Source organism: Podarcis liolepis (assembly GCF_965112155.1).
Source record: "Podarcis liolepis genome assembly, chromosome: 2".
Lineage (NCBI taxonomy): Eukaryota > Metazoa > Chordata > Lepidosauria > Squamata > Lacertidae > Podarcis > Podarcis liolepis.
Genome location: NC_139555.1, coordinates 83,206,776 through 83,226,025, shown reverse-complemented (window position 1 = coordinate 83,226,025; position 19,250 = coordinate 83,206,776). Strand labels below are relative to the sequence as shown.

The 19,250-nt window shown below is 38.7% G+C and overlaps 1 protein-coding gene across 50 annotated transcripts in view; it reads right to left on the bottom strand.

Moving 5' to 3' along the window:
* SLMAP (sarcolemma associated protein) overlaps positions 1-19,250 on the bottom strand; it is a 92,045-nt gene that overhangs the window by 13,632 nt on the left and 59,163 nt on the right. For 12 of the 50 annotated variants that reach the window (XM_083489244.1, XM_083489289.1, XM_083489243.1 and 9 more), the window contains 8 exons: positions 16,824-16,886; positions 11,136-11,192; positions 7,258-7,338; positions 6,981-7,040; positions 4,657-4,782; positions 3,988-4,062; positions 2,033-2,353; positions 641-758 (listed from right to left, as the gene is read on the bottom strand). In XM_083489244.1, the coding sequence (XP_083345370.1) occupies positions 641-758; positions 2,033-2,353; positions 3,988-4,062; positions 4,657-4,782; positions 6,981-7,040; positions 7,258-7,338; positions 11,136-11,192; positions 16,824-16,886 (901 nt within the window). The remainder of the gene's footprint in view (positions 1-640; positions 759-2,032; positions 2,354-3,987; positions 4,063-4,656; positions 4,783-6,980; positions 7,041-7,257; positions 7,339-11,135; positions 11,193-16,823; positions 16,887-19,250) is intronic. The other 38 variants (XM_083489246.1, XM_083489256.1, XM_083489245.1 and 35 more) reach the window with 5 other exon arrangements.

Sequence of the window (19,250 nt, the reverse complement as noted above, 5' to 3'; positions counted from 1 at the left end):
AAGTCTCATGGAATGTATGGCATTCAGAAAATTCCAGAAATCACTGTGTCCATTGAAAGCTTTTTATTATTTCACAGCCTATCCTAATGGTTCTTCATTTTCAATGCTCAGTTCATTGAATGGTGAGGACTTTTGATAGTGGAAGGACCAATCTCTTAGCTATCAGTGCATAGGCAAACTCGGCCCTCCAGATGTTTTGGGACTACAATTCCCATCACCCCTGACCACTGATCCTGTTAGCTAGGGATGATGGGAGTTGTAGTTACAAAACATCTGGAGGGCCGAGTTTGCCTATGCCTGCTTTAAATTGTTTTAATTTTTGGGGGGGGGGTGGAGAGAAAGGTCTTGACACCAATAGTACACTTTTCTATTTCTCTTCAGATCAGGGCAAATCACTGGGAATTCTTAAGCAAAAATTGTCTAGCGCTTCAGATGTACTAAATGACTCTGGACCAAATCTGCTAGAAGAAACAGCGCAAGGTATTGCGAATACTGCCACTTGTAGGAGGGAGTCTTATTTTCACTTAAAATACATTTTCAAAATGAGTGCCCAATTTTAAGGAACTATCACCATATGGTAAGACTGGAATTCACCCATCCAACATCTATGGACTTCGCCATAAGATTCAGCAGCACTTACTTATGGAGCTCCTTCTCCTGTCGCTGAAGTTCACATGCAAGCAAAGAGTTCTCCTTCTTTAATGAAAGGCATTCGGTTTCAAGAACAGTCCACTCCTTTCTCAACTTTTCAAGTTCACCTACAAGCAAGTAATGCTATGTTACCCATTAAAGTGGACTGAAAATTGGGATCTTCAAAGGTGTTCGAGTAACATCTGCAATTATTCTAAAATATCTTTGACATAATAATTATATGCCCAGTTTGTGGTAAAAACTGAGGCCAGTCACACATTTAATTCCTTTAAACCTGATCCACCCAAATTAGCACTACTATATGCTAAACTAATTTTCCACTGAAAGCCATTCACACAGTTTCAGGAACTACCAATAGAGAGGTCACGGTGCTAAATAATTACCAAATGCCACAATAAACAGGAACCTAGAAACTGCCTTCTACTGAATTCAACTAGCTCAGAAATTTGTCTACACTGAGTGGCAGCAGCTCTCCATGGTTTCAGAAATGGTGGAATCATAATCACACCAATTTACTAGAAAATATAATGATTTAACTTCAGAGGACATGAAAAAAATCACCCTAAAGATAAGACTTTACAACAATGCAGGCACACATGCTAGCAGAAATCTTAAGGATTTTATCAGTGATATTATAAACAGCTGGTTGTGTATAATATTGTAGTCATGGAAACAGATCATTCTGAGTTGAGAGATAGCATTTGTTTGATCGAGGCAAACAATTAGAAGCTTGAATACATTTTGAAAAACACTCATCAGTGCAATTAGCACAGAATGAATGAAATAATTCTGGAGAGGCCAGTTGGACGTGGTTATGTTAAAAAATAATAATCTCACAGTAAGTAATTAGAACAAAACAATAGACCATTTTGTTGGTGCAGCTTTATACGCGTGCAACATTAACACTGTAGCACAATGTCATAACACAGTTAGGTGCTATATATTGTATAACCTGGTTCTCTGGTGCCATGTTTTCAAATATTCCATTATTAAGTTTCAGCAGCATTTCATCAGTTTTGACTTCTTGCAATGGTTCAACCCAACCAACAGCAGCTGGGAGTCAAGATATTTCAAAGATGATATTTATAGGTAAATGAAGGTTGCTACGCTACAAACCTGCTGCTGTAGCTTGCCAAACCTTTAAGATGTTTTCAGGGATTCCAGATAAAGTGTCTACATAGCATGGCTGTACGGACAGATCCCACTGGTCACTGCTGAACCAAAGCCTACTAGAGACTACTTTCTGTCACAGTCACATATCTTCATCTTGCTGCACCAGTGGACTGCAGAAGCCCCTAAACTTATATGTGCCATTTAAAACGCAAAGGACTATAGGCATATTCTTCCTAGATCAAACTGAGAGGTCCATCTAGTGCCATACCTTGCAACCGGGTGGCCTCCTCTTTCTGCTGATCCTCACACTGCTGACATCGTAGTTGAAAACTGGCTTGCAGACTGACGATTTCTTTCTCGTATTCTGAAGCCTCTTTGCGCCACCGCTCAAGCTCAGCCCTTACTTTCTGTAGCTCTTCTTGTAAAGCAGCAACATCTGTTTCCCTTTCAGACGCAGCCTTCTCGGCCACTTGTTGCAGTAACAGCATCTCACTCTGAGCACTAAGCAACTCATTTCGAGTACTGGAGATCTCACTCTCCTTTTTCTCACGAAGACATTCAATATCTTCCTGCAGCTGATGCAGCTGAGCTGTAAACATTTACAAAAAATCAGATTTTCTTAAGGAGGTTGGGTTGGCAAATTCATGTCAGCCATTTGGAGCTCTATAAATGGAAGCTGATTGAACTTTAGCACTTTACTTTTAAAAAGAAGTTAAGAAAACAAAAGAAAGATGGGTGTAAGAACCCGGCTGCAAACAGACTGGCTATGCTTATGTGTGACGCTAAACCATGGTTTAGTGCTATATGCACAAACAAGAATGAGCTTGAGCGAAGCATCAGGCTCATGTGCTACCACCTTCCTCTCCTCCACATGCATGGCTGGGGAAAGTATTTGGGCATAATTTTTGACCCACTTTCCATTGGTTTGTTGTGTCATATGAATCAGAGACAATGTTTTCAATTCAGCATTTCTGGCTTGTATGTAACAACAAGCCAAGTTTTGACAAAAGGTAACTGAACTCAGTCAAAATCCTCCCAGATGAGAAGGACAAGCATGTGAGTCTGAGATTTTGCTCAGGTTCCTTTCCGCTCATGCGCACAGTGATAAACTGTGGGCATAGGGCGGTATATAAATTCAATACATAGACTAGTTTAGTGTTATATGCAAACCAGGCTAATGATTTAATTCCAACACTTCTATCATCTCATGAAAACACCATTCCTAGATTAGATTCAGTTTTATGTTTTAAGTATTTAGACAAATTGGAAACCAAGGACAATTACTCTTTTGGCACAATGCAGAATTGGGCAAGCTGTCAGACAGATCTCATCCTGCCTGGTTCATCAATTTGTCCTAGCATTGCTCTAATTCTGGAATGTCTGCATTTTAAGATCTATCTTCTTGACCATACAGCTAAAGATGTACAGTGGTACCTCTAGTTATGAACTTAATCAGAGGTCCATTCTTAACCTGAAACTGTCTTTAACTAGAGGTGTGCTTTCGCTAATGGGGCTTCTTGCTGCCACTGTGCCATCGGCACACGATTTCCGTTCTCATCCTGGGGCAAAGTTCTCAACTTGAGGTAAGTCTTCCAGGTTAGAGGAGTTTGTAACCTGAAGCGTTTGTAACCTGAGGCGTTCGTAACTTGAGGTACCACTGTACTGCTGGACAGTCTGCTTGAAATTCTGAGGAAGGGACTGGGTAGCCAAAGCCTGCTGGCAACAGAATGATGGAAGGAGAGGCTATAACGTCCTCTCACCTCCACTCTCAGAAAGGAATTGGTGCTGTTAACCTACACCAACCCATGCTCCTTAACAGTGCTATTTTTTTAAAAAACCAGAACAGTAGTTCCTTGTTTGTTCCAGCAGTAGCTGATCTCATCTCCTGCAACTAATCAAAAGTGACTGCTGGAGTATATTAAAAAATGCTGTTTAAATCTGGGGTGGGTGGAGATATGTATTCATAATCTCAACAGAATTTAGTTTCACTTTCCCTGAATGTTGGTTTGTCATGTTTTCTGTACCAGCAACAAATGCACTTTGGTTTAAAGCAGAGGTGGAGAATCCCCGAAACTTATCAGTTTCAGGCAAGAACCACAAGTTTGAATGTAATCCTTAACTGGAGTTCTTTAAAAGTGAAACAAAACTCTGGCAATGTCCTTGCCATATTCAAATGCATCATCTGCATCTTTCTACAAAATCTTTTGCATAAGGGTGTTATACCTTGGAGAACTTGGATTTGCTTGGTGGATTCTTCAGCTTGCAATCGATAAGCTTTTCTCTCTTCTTCTAACATTGCTGTAAGTATAATGACAGGATCTGAAGTTTTGCTCCATTATACTTACCATTTGGAAAACATTAGAAATTAGTTTTTAGTAGCTCATTAAAATAATGTCAGAGTCCATGTAAGTAAATCAAAATATTTAAATAATCATGTTACACTGCTAGCTGTTAATACATTTTATTAAAGCTTTTTTAAAAAAATGCTTCCCTTCAATGCATCCATGATATTACCATGTTATGGAACAAAATGAAATGGTCAATAAAAAAGGCTTATTTATTTCCATTGCTTAAATTAAACATTCAAATTTATAGTTCAGTCCTATACATGTTTACTCAGAAGTAGGCTCCATTGAGTTCAGTGGGACTTACTCCCAGGTATAGGAGTGTAGCTTCAAGCAACTCCATGGGACTTACTTCTGAGCAGATGTGTGTATGATTGTGCTGTTATTTTTTACCCTTTCATCATATGGAGAGTATAAAAATGCCCTATCCATGTATCTTAATAACAATTGTCAGACTAAACAGATTTAACTATCTGTTTGGTTGCTAAAGTACTTGGGCATATGATTTCCTGGGTACTCTGCAGATTTAAAGGAATCTTCATCTCACCTTGCAGTTCAAAGCATTTTTGTTTACTTGTTTTAGCTAGCTCTTGGGCTTCAACCAGTTCCTTGCGCAGCTGCTGAATTTCTTGTTTAGTCTCAGTTTCAGATTGTGCACCCTGCAATTCATCTGCTAAAAGAACATTTTTCTTTAAAGTTTCAGTTCTAGCAAATTACCGTTACCCTGCGAAGACAGGATCTTAAAAGAGTCATGCAAAATTAGTCAGCTACTCAATGCATTAGAGAAAGGTTAGGCGATAAATTAAAACATTGTTAGGAAGTCAAATATCAATACACTCTAGCCCTGCATGCAAGAATAAAGTTTAAATCCGCATGAATAATGTAGGCAGGCAATTCAAGTCACAACATATTCTGTTGTGGCAACATTTCAAATATGAGCAATTCTTCATAAATACACTCAAAGTGGTTTGGCATTTCACTGCTGATGCTAATTTTATTCTTTCATTATTAATTTTTTTCTAGAAGAATGGCGTATTCAGCACACCAAATACCTACTAGAAGACAAGGCAAGGCTTAGTAAGGCCGAGGGGATATCCCTGGCTTCCCCTTCTATACTCTATACCCTTCTATAGGCAGAAAGCGGTGGAATCGCTAACTCCTAGGCACACCAGGTCTTTTAGTTGTGAGAGAGGGGTGTAGTCAAGTCAGGAGACATCTTGGCCCAAACTGCACCCATCGTTCATGCATTGCCAGAATGTCCTGGTACCTGCAGTAAATAATTCTGACCTAGCCAAAAGCTTTTACAATCTGAGGTGTACACTTCTCCCCTGGCTACTGCTGCTTGCCAGCACCAAGGCTTCTATTACTCTGTAGTTTGAATAAGCCAGTCTTTACACACAAAATGTGTCAAACTTTGATAAGGAGAAAGTTGGGGGTGAGAAATCGGGATGCACTAAATGGCAGGTTCAGAAAGTACCCCAAAGGCATATCCAGGAATATTGCTTATTTTCTTTTCAATCATAGCTGAATAGCATAATTTAAAACCACAACAGAGTAGACTAAAACAGATGAAAACTCATAGAAACTTTCTAAACATCTGGGGAGACTTGTCTAAATAAGGATGTTTTCAGCAGGTACTGAAAAGAATACAGTGAAGGTGCCCGCCTGATTATCAATAGATTATCATAGATAATCTGGTCCCAAGTTGTTAAGGGCTTTATAGACAACATTCAATGCCACAATGGGCCAGTGTGTAACCAAAAGGTTGGTGGTTCGAGCCCACTCAGGGACAGCTGTGGGCAGGATTCCTGTATTACGGGGGTTGGACTAGATGACCCTCAGGGTCCCTTTCTACAATTCTATGATTCTATGACTAATAGTAACACCAGTAGCAGATCGGCAACCAGTGCAGACCTCTGAGCATTGCCACTTGATTAGCTACCCGTTATAAAAAAGTAAACAAGTAGAGTGTTTTAGGGTGCTCTTTCCTGATAGACAGAGGTATGAATTCACCTGATGCTTTCAAATTTCTGAATCCTAAAACTGAGCAGCTATTAATGTGGTTTCTTCAGTACATGTGTGGATGACAAGGAGGAGCACTTGCAAACTTAGGCAGAGCCTGCTCTTTTGTCACTCTGTTTTAATGAGTAGGTGTTCAGAAATGGTACAAAAAGGTAAACCTGATTTAAATGTTATTTAAACTGATATTTTTCCCCTTGCTGATACAAAATTGCCTTGAATTAAAGTCATCCATACATCATGATACACAGGAAACAAAAAGAAAGTTTTCTGTTTCTGATTTCTGTGTTTTCATTCTATGTCGGGTTTATACATAAATTACTAACAGTCGCTTGGGTGTTTATTTTAAATGAATCAATGAGTCTTGCAGTTCATTATTTCATTTGGTGCCCCAAAGGACATCTTGATGAGCAGTTTTATTGACAAAGATATGAGAAAATGAAAAATTCTGAAGCATGCCTCCCAAGTAGAAATGACTTCATAGCATTAACTAAAATCTGTAGATTTTTACAGAGACGCTAAAAGGAATCTAGTTAATCTCAGCAACTGTAGGAGAAAATGTGCTCATCTACAAACCAAGAATATATAAATTCTAAACTATGCATTAAGGCTACAATCCTATGCACAGCTACACTGGAGTAAGCCACACTGAACTTAGTAGGGCTTACTTCTGGAAAACATGCACAGGATTCAAAGTTGTGCATTGAACATACATCAGTGGAGGCGTCGGCAAGAGCAATAAAAAATACTATTGACTGTAAACAGAATTGTTACCCAATACTAAAATATTTGCAAATTACACAAAAAATCCTGACAAATACCATCTGAAAGATGAAGAAGACAGTAATTTACCTTTTAAGAGGGCAACTTTAGCAATGGGTTCATTTAGTTCATGGTCCTCCATCTGAGCATCTAAATGAGAAAGTAAGTTATTTTAGCATTCTGAGAAACAAATTACTTGAATAGCTAGGTCATTCAACATTGCAGCAACACAGAAAAACTCATCTGAACAAAATGAAGTATGTAAACAGTTTTATCTAAACTTTAAATAGCCCCCCCTTTTTTTAGAAATCCTCTTCTGAGTACTCACTGACATAAAAGTACACTTAAACTTATGCTCAAAATGCACCTGTAGTGTCGTCACTGCTTTTCTCCTTGCTTGGGCTAAGAGTATCTGATAGTTCAGCTTCTTTAGCTTTTGCTTGATTTTCTGTAAAATAAAAATAAAATTTGCTTACATTAAAGTATACACGTATCTCAAAAAAACATTTTAACACCAATTCAAGCTCTATTTTTGCCTGATAAAAGCCCAGAGGTGAAAACAAACAAAAATCACAGTCGTTGAAAACCAATGTTTTCTTATGCCTTTGCACTCCTGTTCCCAACTGGATTAAATATCCCCAGGTCACATATTTAATACTAAACAATCCAACACAGGATGCAGTTGCCTCATGCGTAGTTCAGCCTTTTGTTTGAAAGTTGTTCTCTGGCCAGCTGGAACCCAGTGTAAAGTTAGTTGCTTTGTTCACTAATTCTGGGATCAAATCAGGAGAGAGAGACTCAGAAAACCATTTCCAGAACAATACAGATATTGTGACATGGTAGAAAGAAAAGAGCTATTAGGAATGAACGCTGCTTTGTAGCAAGTTACACTGGGAAAGGAAAAACATTTGCACAATAAGATGCTTCATAAAGAGCAGTAGTATGACTTTTTAAAAAGCTCCACTATGTAACCATTTAAAAACAACATTATGTTTCTACATCCAAGAAGTCTTGGTGAACCTTGAAATTTCTGTCCTTTTCACACATTTATATATCTAGTGAAGCTTCAAAAGTTGTCTGAAGCCCCTAGGACTGACCAAAAGCTGGGGCCAGAAAGGAAAAGCTGGGGGGCTCAGCTGTGAAAAATGTCCATTTTCTATACTGCTATTGGATTGCTTATTGATTCTTCTGGATATTTCAGCTGGTTTGGATATAACTGATCACAGTATCCTTCTAGATCAACTTGCCATGATGGGGACTGGGGACATTGTGCTCAGCACCCATCTGACTAGGAAGTGCTGCAATTTGGTGCCATGGTACTTGTGCTATGGTGTTCCACAAGGCTCTATTTTGTTCCCTTGTTGTTCAAGAGCTACATTAAGTTGCTGGGAGAGGTTGTGCAAAGTTCTGCAATCAATTTAGGCATGGCACACAGCTATCTCGTCTTTTTTATCAGATCCAGGTGCAGCTGTGGACAACAGATGCCTGGAGCCAAGTAACGGGCTGGATAAAAGCTAACAAACTGAAACGCAATCCAAACAACACCATGGTACAGTTGGTACTGGCCTATCAGGGAAGAGATATCAAACTGGTTTTGAAAGGGGTATTCTCCTACATACAATCCTATCTATAACCTTGCACACGTTTGATCTCTAGGCTTGTTGCTGGATGCCAGATGTCATACCATGCAACATCTTTCACTAGTTTCAGCTGAGGCATCAGCTATATCTCCTTTCTTGGTGCAGACGGCCTGACCACAATTATATATCTAGTATATCTAGTAACATCCAGTCTAGATAATTAATGGTATGAATGGGATCCCCTTTGCAGAACATTTAAATACTACAACTGGTGTTAGAATGTAACAGCTAGATTATTAAATTAGGTTAATCCCAGATAATGAACTATGCCATTGCACTTGGTACAGAGTCTTTACTATCTTCTAGCACCAGACAATGTCTGTCCTGCTCTCTCCTGTCTTTAATGCTTTTAAGAGTAAAAAATGGCTCTTTACTGGCTTGCACCATTTTAAATTGTTTTGGTGGCTTCCTTTACTGTTTTGGTGCAATTTTTCTGATTTAAAATTGTTTTTATTTTTTAATGTTAATTTTGGTATTCCAAGTCACCTTGAGAGACGATAAGGTGGAATTATAAACAAATATAGCAACCATCAGCCTTAATACAGGTGTGCTAATGAAAATACTTTACTATAAAGGTACTAAAGAGACCTGTCAATCTTATTTTACAACATAGTATGTTGAAATCCTAATAAATTTCTTGCTAGCCCACTATTGTGATTTTTTTTTCTGCAGCAGCAGCAGGAATGCAACTCATTATTTCCCTATATGGTTATAGAAGAAACAGCTGGATCCTCTGTGCAAAATCTTGATGAGTCATCTGAGACACAGGCATTTAAAAAAGCAGTTTACCGCCACTGGGTTTCATTCTTGATTTTAGACTATTTTTAATATATACTTTATAAGGGTCAGTATAAAATAAACAATACCAAATGTCAGGAAAGGCTGAAGACAAAGGACCCAAAAATGTGCACAAGATGCAAAGATCCACTTAACTGGCTCTACATGCTCAAGGAGAACTGTATTTTTGTTTCTTGAACATCATCTCCTTAAGATGCAGAGCAAAGGATTCTGCAATCGATGGGAGCTGCTAAGCAGCTTGTGGTATGACATGGGGTAATCCAACAAGGCCACTCTCCTGGGTGCAAACCCATGGCCACAAGATCTCAGACCCTATGATTACCTTGCAATATTTTTCTAGATTATTCTAAGTTTTCAAAGTCATTTCACAAAATCTTTCACATTCCCAAGTAATGGAATATTTTTTTAAAAAAAACCTAGGTTATGGATTACATTATAGGATACGGTCATAGAATTCTCTCAAAGTTATTACCTGCTACTTCAGTATGAAAGGAGTCAGTCCAATAACCAATTGTCCAATATTAAGTTTAGTATCAAAGGAAGCTGCTTTTATTAGGCTTGGCTATTTATCTATGTAGCCTAGCACTATCTAATTAGATTGGTGGTAGCTCTGCAGGGTTCCAGTCAGAGATAGTCATCTTTATCTGCTACTTGTTTTGTTTCGTTTTACACTAGAGGAGATTTAACCTGGGCTCTTCTATACACAAATCATTTGCGCTCTACAGCAGGCATGTCCAACCAGTAGATGGGGTTTTCCTCCCCCAAAACAGATCAACAACTTTGGCTTCCCCCAAAAAAGCTAAACAACTTTCCAATGAGAGGATTAATGCCAGTTTTTTTTAATAGTGGGAGTAGATCGCAGTCTCTTGGGAGTTGGACATGCCTGCTCTATAGGAAAGGCATTAGTCTCTTCCCTTTTATAGCATTATACTATTATATCAGTCCAGTTTAAATGAAATTGATTCTAAGTGACACACTCACTTTGTTTTACCAGAATGGCTTTTCTTTACCTAGTTTTCTTCTTTGCATAGTTTTCGTCTCGTTTTAAAACTATATGAAGTTATTTAAAACTTCATGACAGAATCTCTTTTAAAAAATAGATAGAATGCATTACACATCAATGAAAAAATAACTCGCCATTAAGCAAGATAATGCTGGCATGCAAGCATTAAGTTACACTTGTGTTTATTGTCTGCATTCTTTTCCAAATATGGCATGCTACCTACACTTTGCACAAACACATGGAGGGTGATTGCATACAGGATTTGAAAACTGATTTTTCAAAGACGGTAGTTTAAAAATCAAAGGATACACACTTTGGATTATGTAAATTTTGATTATCGAAAAGTGATATATACAGTTTGAGGAAATCCACAACAACAAAGTTTTAAAACCTTGAATATACTTCATGCTGCGTGCGCAGAAAATTTTATCAATAATTTACTGCACAGGAAATCTTAGAAATGCCATGACTTCACAACTAATTACAATTTGTAAAAGACATGCTTTTGAAGTAATTAAATTTCCTTTTTTTCTGAACTGAATACAATTCCCAGGTTAAAAGTAATAAGATGCAAGTTAAGTCTCAAATGTGCATGTTTCAAAACTCTTTCTATTCATATTGTTTTCTAATACAAAAACTGGTATTGTTATATTCATTTACTTGGAAGTAGTTTTTATAATACACCAAGCAGTAAGGCTTGGTGTATTATAATCCCTCAAACACTCCTCACACTTGCAAAACAAATTCCTAAACACAGATTCAAACATTTGCTACATGCCTCAAAAGCAAATTAATAAATCTAACCTTTCAGGATCTTTGTTTCATCCACTCGGGAAAGATGTCCTTCGTCTATGAGCTTGTCTGGTGAACAAAATAAGGGTTACTATCCCAGCTCAAACTATGCAAGCATTTCTTTGTACACGTCTCTAATACACATTCCATGACCAAATTTAAACATGGCAACATTACCTCACACTTCTCTGTGCTGGAATCAATGGAACTTTTTCATTTTAATCTTAATTATCTATGCACAAACAAGATGATAAATTAATAAGAAAATGTTGCCAAAGATTTGAGCAAGCCCAATCTACTGAACTGAAAGTTGATTTTGAAATTAATAAAGACATTTATAAATTCTACAACAGAAGTGTTTTAAAACCTGGTATTAAATATAATTTGCAAGCAGTGAAAAGTATCTAAAATTAAGTTGATATTACTGGGGGGTGGGGGCGGTTCTCCTATGGAGCCTGAGAGTGACCTTATACCCACACAAGTTAACACTATGTCTGAATTCACCTACAGGAATATACTCCTCTGGTACAAAGGTCTTTTTTCTTTGTGCCTAACATAGATATGCATTATTAACACTATATAGTGGTCACATTCCTTTAACAGGAATAATAGTTTTGAAAGGTGGTGCTCAACTCTTGCTATAACAGTGTCCAGAAGTGAGGGAAAAGATGAGAAATTCTGGAAATGTTTTATACTTCTAGTGCACATTTCCTGCAACCCAGCTATTGCTTTACATTGCTGAACTTTGGGGAAGGTGCAGGGATTGAATATATCAGGCGTCCTTCTTATTAGTCCTTCTTATTAGGTTGACAGCACACCAGTATTTAGACTGGTGGTGTTTTTCCAGTAACAATCCCCAATAAGACTTGTAAGTGGGAACTAGAAGAAGATTGGATGAGGGCACACAAGCATGGTGGCCTTATGCTTTGTTAGCAAAATAATGAGGCAAGTGGGGGGAGAACCACAAACACAGACTAGGCAAGAAAATAAAATTAAGTTAACATGACAAGGTGGAAAAATCAGACTAAGAGGCCAAAAGAAAATATCAGTGGAGAGAACAAAGATAGGAAGAAGAGTGGCAAATTAAGGGGTCAAAGAAGAAGAGGTAGCACAAGACAGATGTGGCAGAAAATGAGATCACACATTCTGTACTATTCTGAATGGACAAAAGTAGGAAAATAAAATGGCATTAGAGAGCTGAGGAAATAATGATTTCAAATGATTATTTTATGGTTAAGTAAATGTTATTCATTTTCATCATTTCATGATTGCAATATTACATCATGTATAATCCATCTTTAGCAATCATATTTCAGGGTTTTCATGTCATCTACCAACTCAGCCTTAAACACTTTTTCAATTCAGATAGTTCATGTTTGTTAGATGAAACTTTATTAGCACGTAATCAAGCTGTAAGACACATCTGAGTGCTATAAATGCCTGTGTGAATCTCAATTATTTTATCAGGCACTAAGCAGCTCCACCTGCATTTTTACTTGATAAACTTGATAATAAAAGGAAGCCTGCTCAGTGCTACTAAGCAAGATAAAAGTAAAGGCCTTTTTTCATGGATGAGAGAGTAATGTCAGAGCAGAACGTACTTAAGAGGTGACTGATTCAGGGCTTTTAAGATAAGCAGACAGACTGATGAGAACTAGACTGCATTTCATACTATGGAAACAGAAACTAATGTTTGAGATTTATGTCATGGATCACTGACAAGCCTTTTCTATGAAAATAAAATCTGCTCAAAATAGGTCAGCTAATAAATATATAGGACTTCCGTGATTACAGAACAAATTGGTCACTAATTGTGAGGCTTATATTCTATCTAAACTTGCATATAATAATGCTATGCTACTTAGAGGTAACCATCTTCCCACTGAAACAACAAAAGCTCTCTTATCTTTTCTTACATGTACCTGACAGGGCGTAACCATTTAATACTTCAGGTAAAGAATTTCAGGGACCTTCTTCCTCTGATATATATATATTTCAACCTATTGTATCATAGCAAGATAGTGAGCATTAACTGTGTAGTGCTTCTTTCCCGAAAGACCAGTTGGCGAACTTGTGATCAATACATTGTTTTTCAGTTTGGCTGTAACCTAATATAGATTATTCATATTAATCAGTTCCTTAGCCATGGCGTCAGCCATCTCAGATTACCAGATCAACCTTCCAGATAAAGTCCATTGTCTCTGGTCTAATCTGAGTGAAGGCTGATCCCCAGGGTCTGAAAACGTGACCACACATTTTTTAAAAAATATTGACAGTAGATCTACTGCCTTACTGACTACAGTTTCTTGAAATAACTCAGCAAAATAATATTTTCCTAACATAGTGTGTTTAGCTAGAAGTGTTCTTAAAGAGTGAACCACCCCCCCTAATAATATTAGAACTTTTCTTTCTCATAATATTAGAACATACAGCCATCCAATGAAGGTAAATGGTGGGGGATTCAGGATAGCAGGGCTCTGACCACCAGATACTGGTGAGCAGAAGGAGTGCTTCTGCCCTCATATCCTGCTTATGGGCATCCCACAGGTATCATCTGGCTGGCCACTGTGGGAAACAGGATGCTGGACCAGATAGGCCTCATAGTATATATATGCAGTTACAGATAGGTAGCCGTGTTGGTCTGCCATAGTCAAAATAAAAAATTCCTTCCAGTAGCACCTTAAAGACCAACTAAGTTAGTTCTTGGTATGAGCTTTCGTGTGCATGCACACTTCTTCAGATACACTGAAACAGAAGTTGCCAGATCCTTCTATATAGTGAGAAGGTGGGGAGGGGTATTACTCAGAAGGGTGGTGGGAATGGGAGATTGGCAGACAGCTGAGATGAGCCTGTTGACGACTCTTAACGACTGTAATAGGTCTTACAGGAAAAGGCAAGGGGTGAGAAGGTGAGAAATGGCTTAGTCATGTATAATGAGATAAGAATCCAATGTCTCTGTTCAGACCAGGTCTCTCCATGGTTTCTCCATGGTCTCTCCATGGTCTCTCCATGGTCTCTTGCCTTTTCCTGTAAGACCTATTACAGTCGTTAAGAGTCGTCAACAGGCTCATCTCAGCTATCTGCCAATCTCCCATTCCCACCACCCTTCTGAGTAATACCCCTCCCCACCTTCTCACTATATAGAAGGATCTGGCAACTTCTGTTTCAGTGTATCTGAAGAAGTGTGCATGCACACGAAAGCTCATACCAAGTACTAACTTAGTTGGTCTTTAAGGTGCTACTGGAAGGAATTTTTTACTTTGAGTATATATATGGTGTGCACCAACCACAAGGGTTAGTTGAGACCCCAATTCAACACTATGGAAAACAGTCTGCCTAAGTCTCGGATGCTTCATGAGCTGCCAAGTTAGGCTTGGGCATCTTTCTGAACCCACTTTGTTCATACACATACCATCTCTACTGGAAAACGAAAAGCCAGTTATAACCCCCCTCCCCTTTTTTGGCAGATGAGGATGAGCCCTGCCAAGTTACAGGCAAATAGGCCAAATGTGATTTTTAATTTTTTTTAAGGAAACGTGTAACACCTATTTTATTGGGGGCATAATTAGATGAAAATTGTAAGCAGTGTCACCATTTCTGAAACCTCAGATCCTGCCAGAATTTGAATAGTTGAAATGGTTTTCTCACAAAGGCATTGCGCATAAACCCTAAACTATGGCTTAGCATGACGTGAACAGGCCTTGGATTCTTACACTCTTCTTTTGCTTCAGCGAAGCCACAAGGAAGAAACCGAAAGCTTCCATAGTTCCAATGTGGGTTAAAAAAGAAATTTATTTTCCCTGGAGTTTGGTGGGCAATTTATCAAATAACTGAAGCTATGACAAAGGTCCCCTTGGGTAGGAAACCCACTGGATGGGGAGGGGAGAACTAAAAAAGGATTCACTTTCCAAGTAAAACAATTCCCTCTGATTACATGGCTGACCTGTAAGTCACAATGGTAGTCTTTCTCTGTCTTCTCCCCCTTTCCCCATCACCCTACACTGCTGTTATTTCTAACCTAGAGACATTGCTTGTGTTTTGAGAAGACACTTGGATTCAGGACCTTTTTTGTCATCTGAATCACCAAGAGCTTCCTGATTCAACTTGTGCCACCTTAAAACCGATCCCTCCTTGCCTCTGACAGGTCCAAACTTGAGGTAGCCCCACTGCTCTGGGGACTACCAATGCACACCTCTAACATATATCCTGTTGTAATAAACAAATGGCCTCAAGCAGACTTACAGCAAAGCTAAACTATCAAGCAAAATAAAATAAATAAAAAATAAATAAAAGCAATACTCAAAGCCTCCAATAAAAAATAAATAAAAGCAATACTCAAAGCCTCCTGCTTTTCTTTCTCGCACCCTCTAACCCCCCCCCCCCAATAGCTGCTGGAGAAGGGGCAGATGGCTTTTGCCAGAGGTAAACCAATACCTTGCAGAGAGCTTTGTTCCTTCCTCCTTCCATCTCTTTGAGTCTCCCTCTTGTTTTTTTCCCTTCCTATCCTCCTCCTCTCCTTCTGGGCTTCCCCCAGCCACATAAAATTAGGCTAAGGGCCACAGGTGCCCCACCCCTCTTTAGCAATCTTGCAAAATAAACAAGATGTGAATTCAACAAAACCATCTTTGAAACCGATGGTCTTGGTTATAGGAACTATATAAATATATATTTTTAAAATTAAGATTACAAATGATAAAAACTGTATTGAAATAACCTTTTGCCCATATGTAATATGGGAAAGATTACATAACACAAACCCAAAGAGAAAATGAAGAAAGCAGAACAATAAGCACTGAAATCTGTGAAGAAATTGAGGATGTAAGTACATTGGGGAAGCTACTTCCACCCCTGCCCCTACCCCACCCTTTAATGCCAATCCAGTGCATTTTTGTTATCAGCAAATATGCTATATTTAATTTTTAAAAGCCTTCATGGAATACATAATAACGTGATAATAGTCTTGGAATGATTGCAAAAAGTTGGAAAACTGAGGAAGACAAGGATGAGGTACACAAGAAACTGTACTGAACTACTGCCTTTCTGGAGCATGCTGAACATTTATTATTATTAATTATTATTATTATTATTATTATTATTATGCCTAAAATATTGCTTTTTCCACAACACTCTCCTAAAGACGTCCAGTGGAATATATCCTTCTCACTTTCCCCAAGCTGCCTGTAAGCTATCCTGGAAACTCAGTGCCGGGAAGAATTTGGATGCTTTTAATACACTCCAATCATTGTGGTATTTGGGCACCAGAAACTTGCTGATTTACTTTGTACAATTCTAGTGAAACACTGAAAGGGGAAACCGGCACATCTCCCCTATGATCATATGTGAGATCTCCCTCTTCTATTTGCCCAGCTCACTATGGAGGGATGCATGAATTCTCCTCCAGCTGTAACACTGGAATTGTAGAAGTTGGTCTGCCCTTGATAAGTTGAGTGAGAAAATTCACCTGAGGCTTGCAGTCAGCTGTTTCAACTAGATTCACTATGCTCAGGTTATGTCCCCATCTGGATTTCCCCATTCTACTCATGATTGCAGGCTACCTTTCCATAATACTATAGCAACAACTATAGTTCTGTCCTGTTTTTCAGAGCACTTCAAGAATATAACTGTCCCAACCCTAGTACTGAATATATGGTACTGTTTTTATAGACTTTTTAGTGAATGTGATGAATGCTCTGTACTCACTCTGGCACTCTATGAACTGATGAATAAAAGTGCAGTCCCCTCCACTCTTTGAAAGAAAGTGCTCTAGTAAAGAAAGAAACACCTTTTAAGTTCATATCTCCATCTTTTTGAGGGCTCGTGACAAAATGTATAAGCCTCACAGACATCAGGGAAGGGAGGAGAATTTTTCACCAAAAGGCACAAGAAAGAAAAGGGGAGACACACACCCTCAAATCCAAAGGAAAAACACCAGTGTACTATAGAATATATTGAAGGTGCAAATATACAAATTTGTAATCTGCATGTTTACATCTTCAAAATTTACAAGCCTCACAATTTATATTAATGTATGTTACTACCGGTGAAAATTAACCTATACCAAATCCAGATTGTATCAACAAGGCACTTTCTGTTGTAATACAAATACCTTTAGATTTAAACATTTTAAAATTGTTACCCAACTCAGAAATTGGACACAATTTTAAACTACCTTCAAATTACTAGGTCTCCACAGCTGGACTTGATTCATAACATATAGTAATTTGTGATGTTGGGTATGGTTAAAGTAAATAGCTGGAAATGATTATACCTGTTGTTTAAGAGTTGTAGCTAAAAGGATATTTTCAGACAGTTCCTCGAAATAGCTTTCATCTCACTAATGTCTTACACAGGGGTGACAAACCCTCATTTTAAGGGCTTGACATGGTCCCCAAAGCAAAATTTCCTGACCCCACTGACTATGGCATCAGGGACAAATAAATAAATAAAGCAGTGCACTAGGGTGGGTGGCGCCCAGTGTCTTGATGGGGATGGGAATTAATCATCTCTAGTAATCAGATCAATTGTTTAATGAGAAGTGGGGTTGTGTGCCTGTGTGTATATCTGCCTGCTTGTGTGCACACACGCATATGAGTATCTGTATGCAAGAGTGTGGTATGCCCCATGGAGGATTGGCCATGGGTGAATGTGTCCCTTGGGCCAAAAAATGTTAGCCACCCCAGTCTAACAGGTTAAAATTTCTAATCAGTTTAATCTGTATTATATACATTTTCCAAAGAAGCTGTTAAAGTGCCATTTTAGTCAGAAAGGAAAAAAATAAGACCATCAAGTTTGTTTGGTTCGGAAATAATTATTTATCTAATGCCCCCTGCCACCATAGAATTTCATTAGTGAGTGAGGATTCTAGCCTGGTTTCCCATGCCCAAATCAAATAGTTGCCATTTCGCCTCCCAGACCTCAATGTATATGCATACTGTACATTGTCAAAGGCTTTTGCAAACCTCAAAACAAATGTTGCTTCTGCACATTTAAGCTTTGAAACAAAACTGAGTCCATTTGAACAGCATTATCAACTGCATATCTAGGATCAGACAACAGGTCTCTCAGTGTCCCACAAAGGGGCCCCATAATCACTTACTCTGGTGATGGGGGCGGCCCTCTTTCCCTGTGATAGGAAAGCAGCAGCCCTCAAAAGAATCTGTCCTGACAGTGGGGCAAAGCTCCCATGTAAGATGATGTGCACAGTGCGGGGAGCAGATGTTGTGTAAATGACTGAGAAGAGAATGGCATCATCCATGCTACCTAGGGCAGAATCACAAGGGAACTGCCAGATTACAAAAAGTGGAACCTGAAGAGTGGGAGAAGTTTTGAGAAGCAATAAGCCCCACTCCGTTCACAGAAAAAGAGTAACGGTACAAGACCCTGCGCTATTACAGGTCTACGAGAAGACTGGATTGGGCAAGCCCAGGTCCGTGTTCATGGATGAATGGTAGTCTCATCTGTTTTCTTGTGAAAGCTCTGAAACTCAGGCTACCAAAGATAAAGAAAAAATGATATAGTGCAAAAGAATTTGTTAGGGAAACTGAGCTGGTTGTGGGAAGCAAGGAAACAGTATAGCAGAAGGAGATTCTGTTGAGCAAACCGAAGAAAAATGTGAATATCGAGGGACAAGTAAAGTTAGGAACTACAAGAGAGGAAAGTTGGGGAAGGGAATGCTGGCAGTACGAAAGTAAAAGAATAAGTGGATCTGCCTGACAAAGGCCTAAAGAGCAAACTGTAAGCAATGAGCCCTTGTGAGTAGAAACATTACCAGATCTTTATCACTTGGTAACTCACTAAACACCCTGCCTTCTGAGACTGTGGATTTTTGGTCAACAAAGCTGTGGAAGAAAGCTCCACAAAAGGAATAGTTAATAAGAGCTACTGCTTGTCAATTCCAAGTAAAACATATCTCCACAGAGATCATACAAGATGATAAATGTGATGCGTGACAGCAATAACTTGTGCCTGGTTTGGACGTAAAAGGAACCAGAGTTGGGGGGATTGCCATAAAATACCACCCTCCCACTTCTGAATGCAAATTCCAGCCACCCTCTTCAAACTGGGTTCCACATTTAATATTATCTTTTTGACAACTGTGATTACAATGAAACCAAGACATGCTCCAAA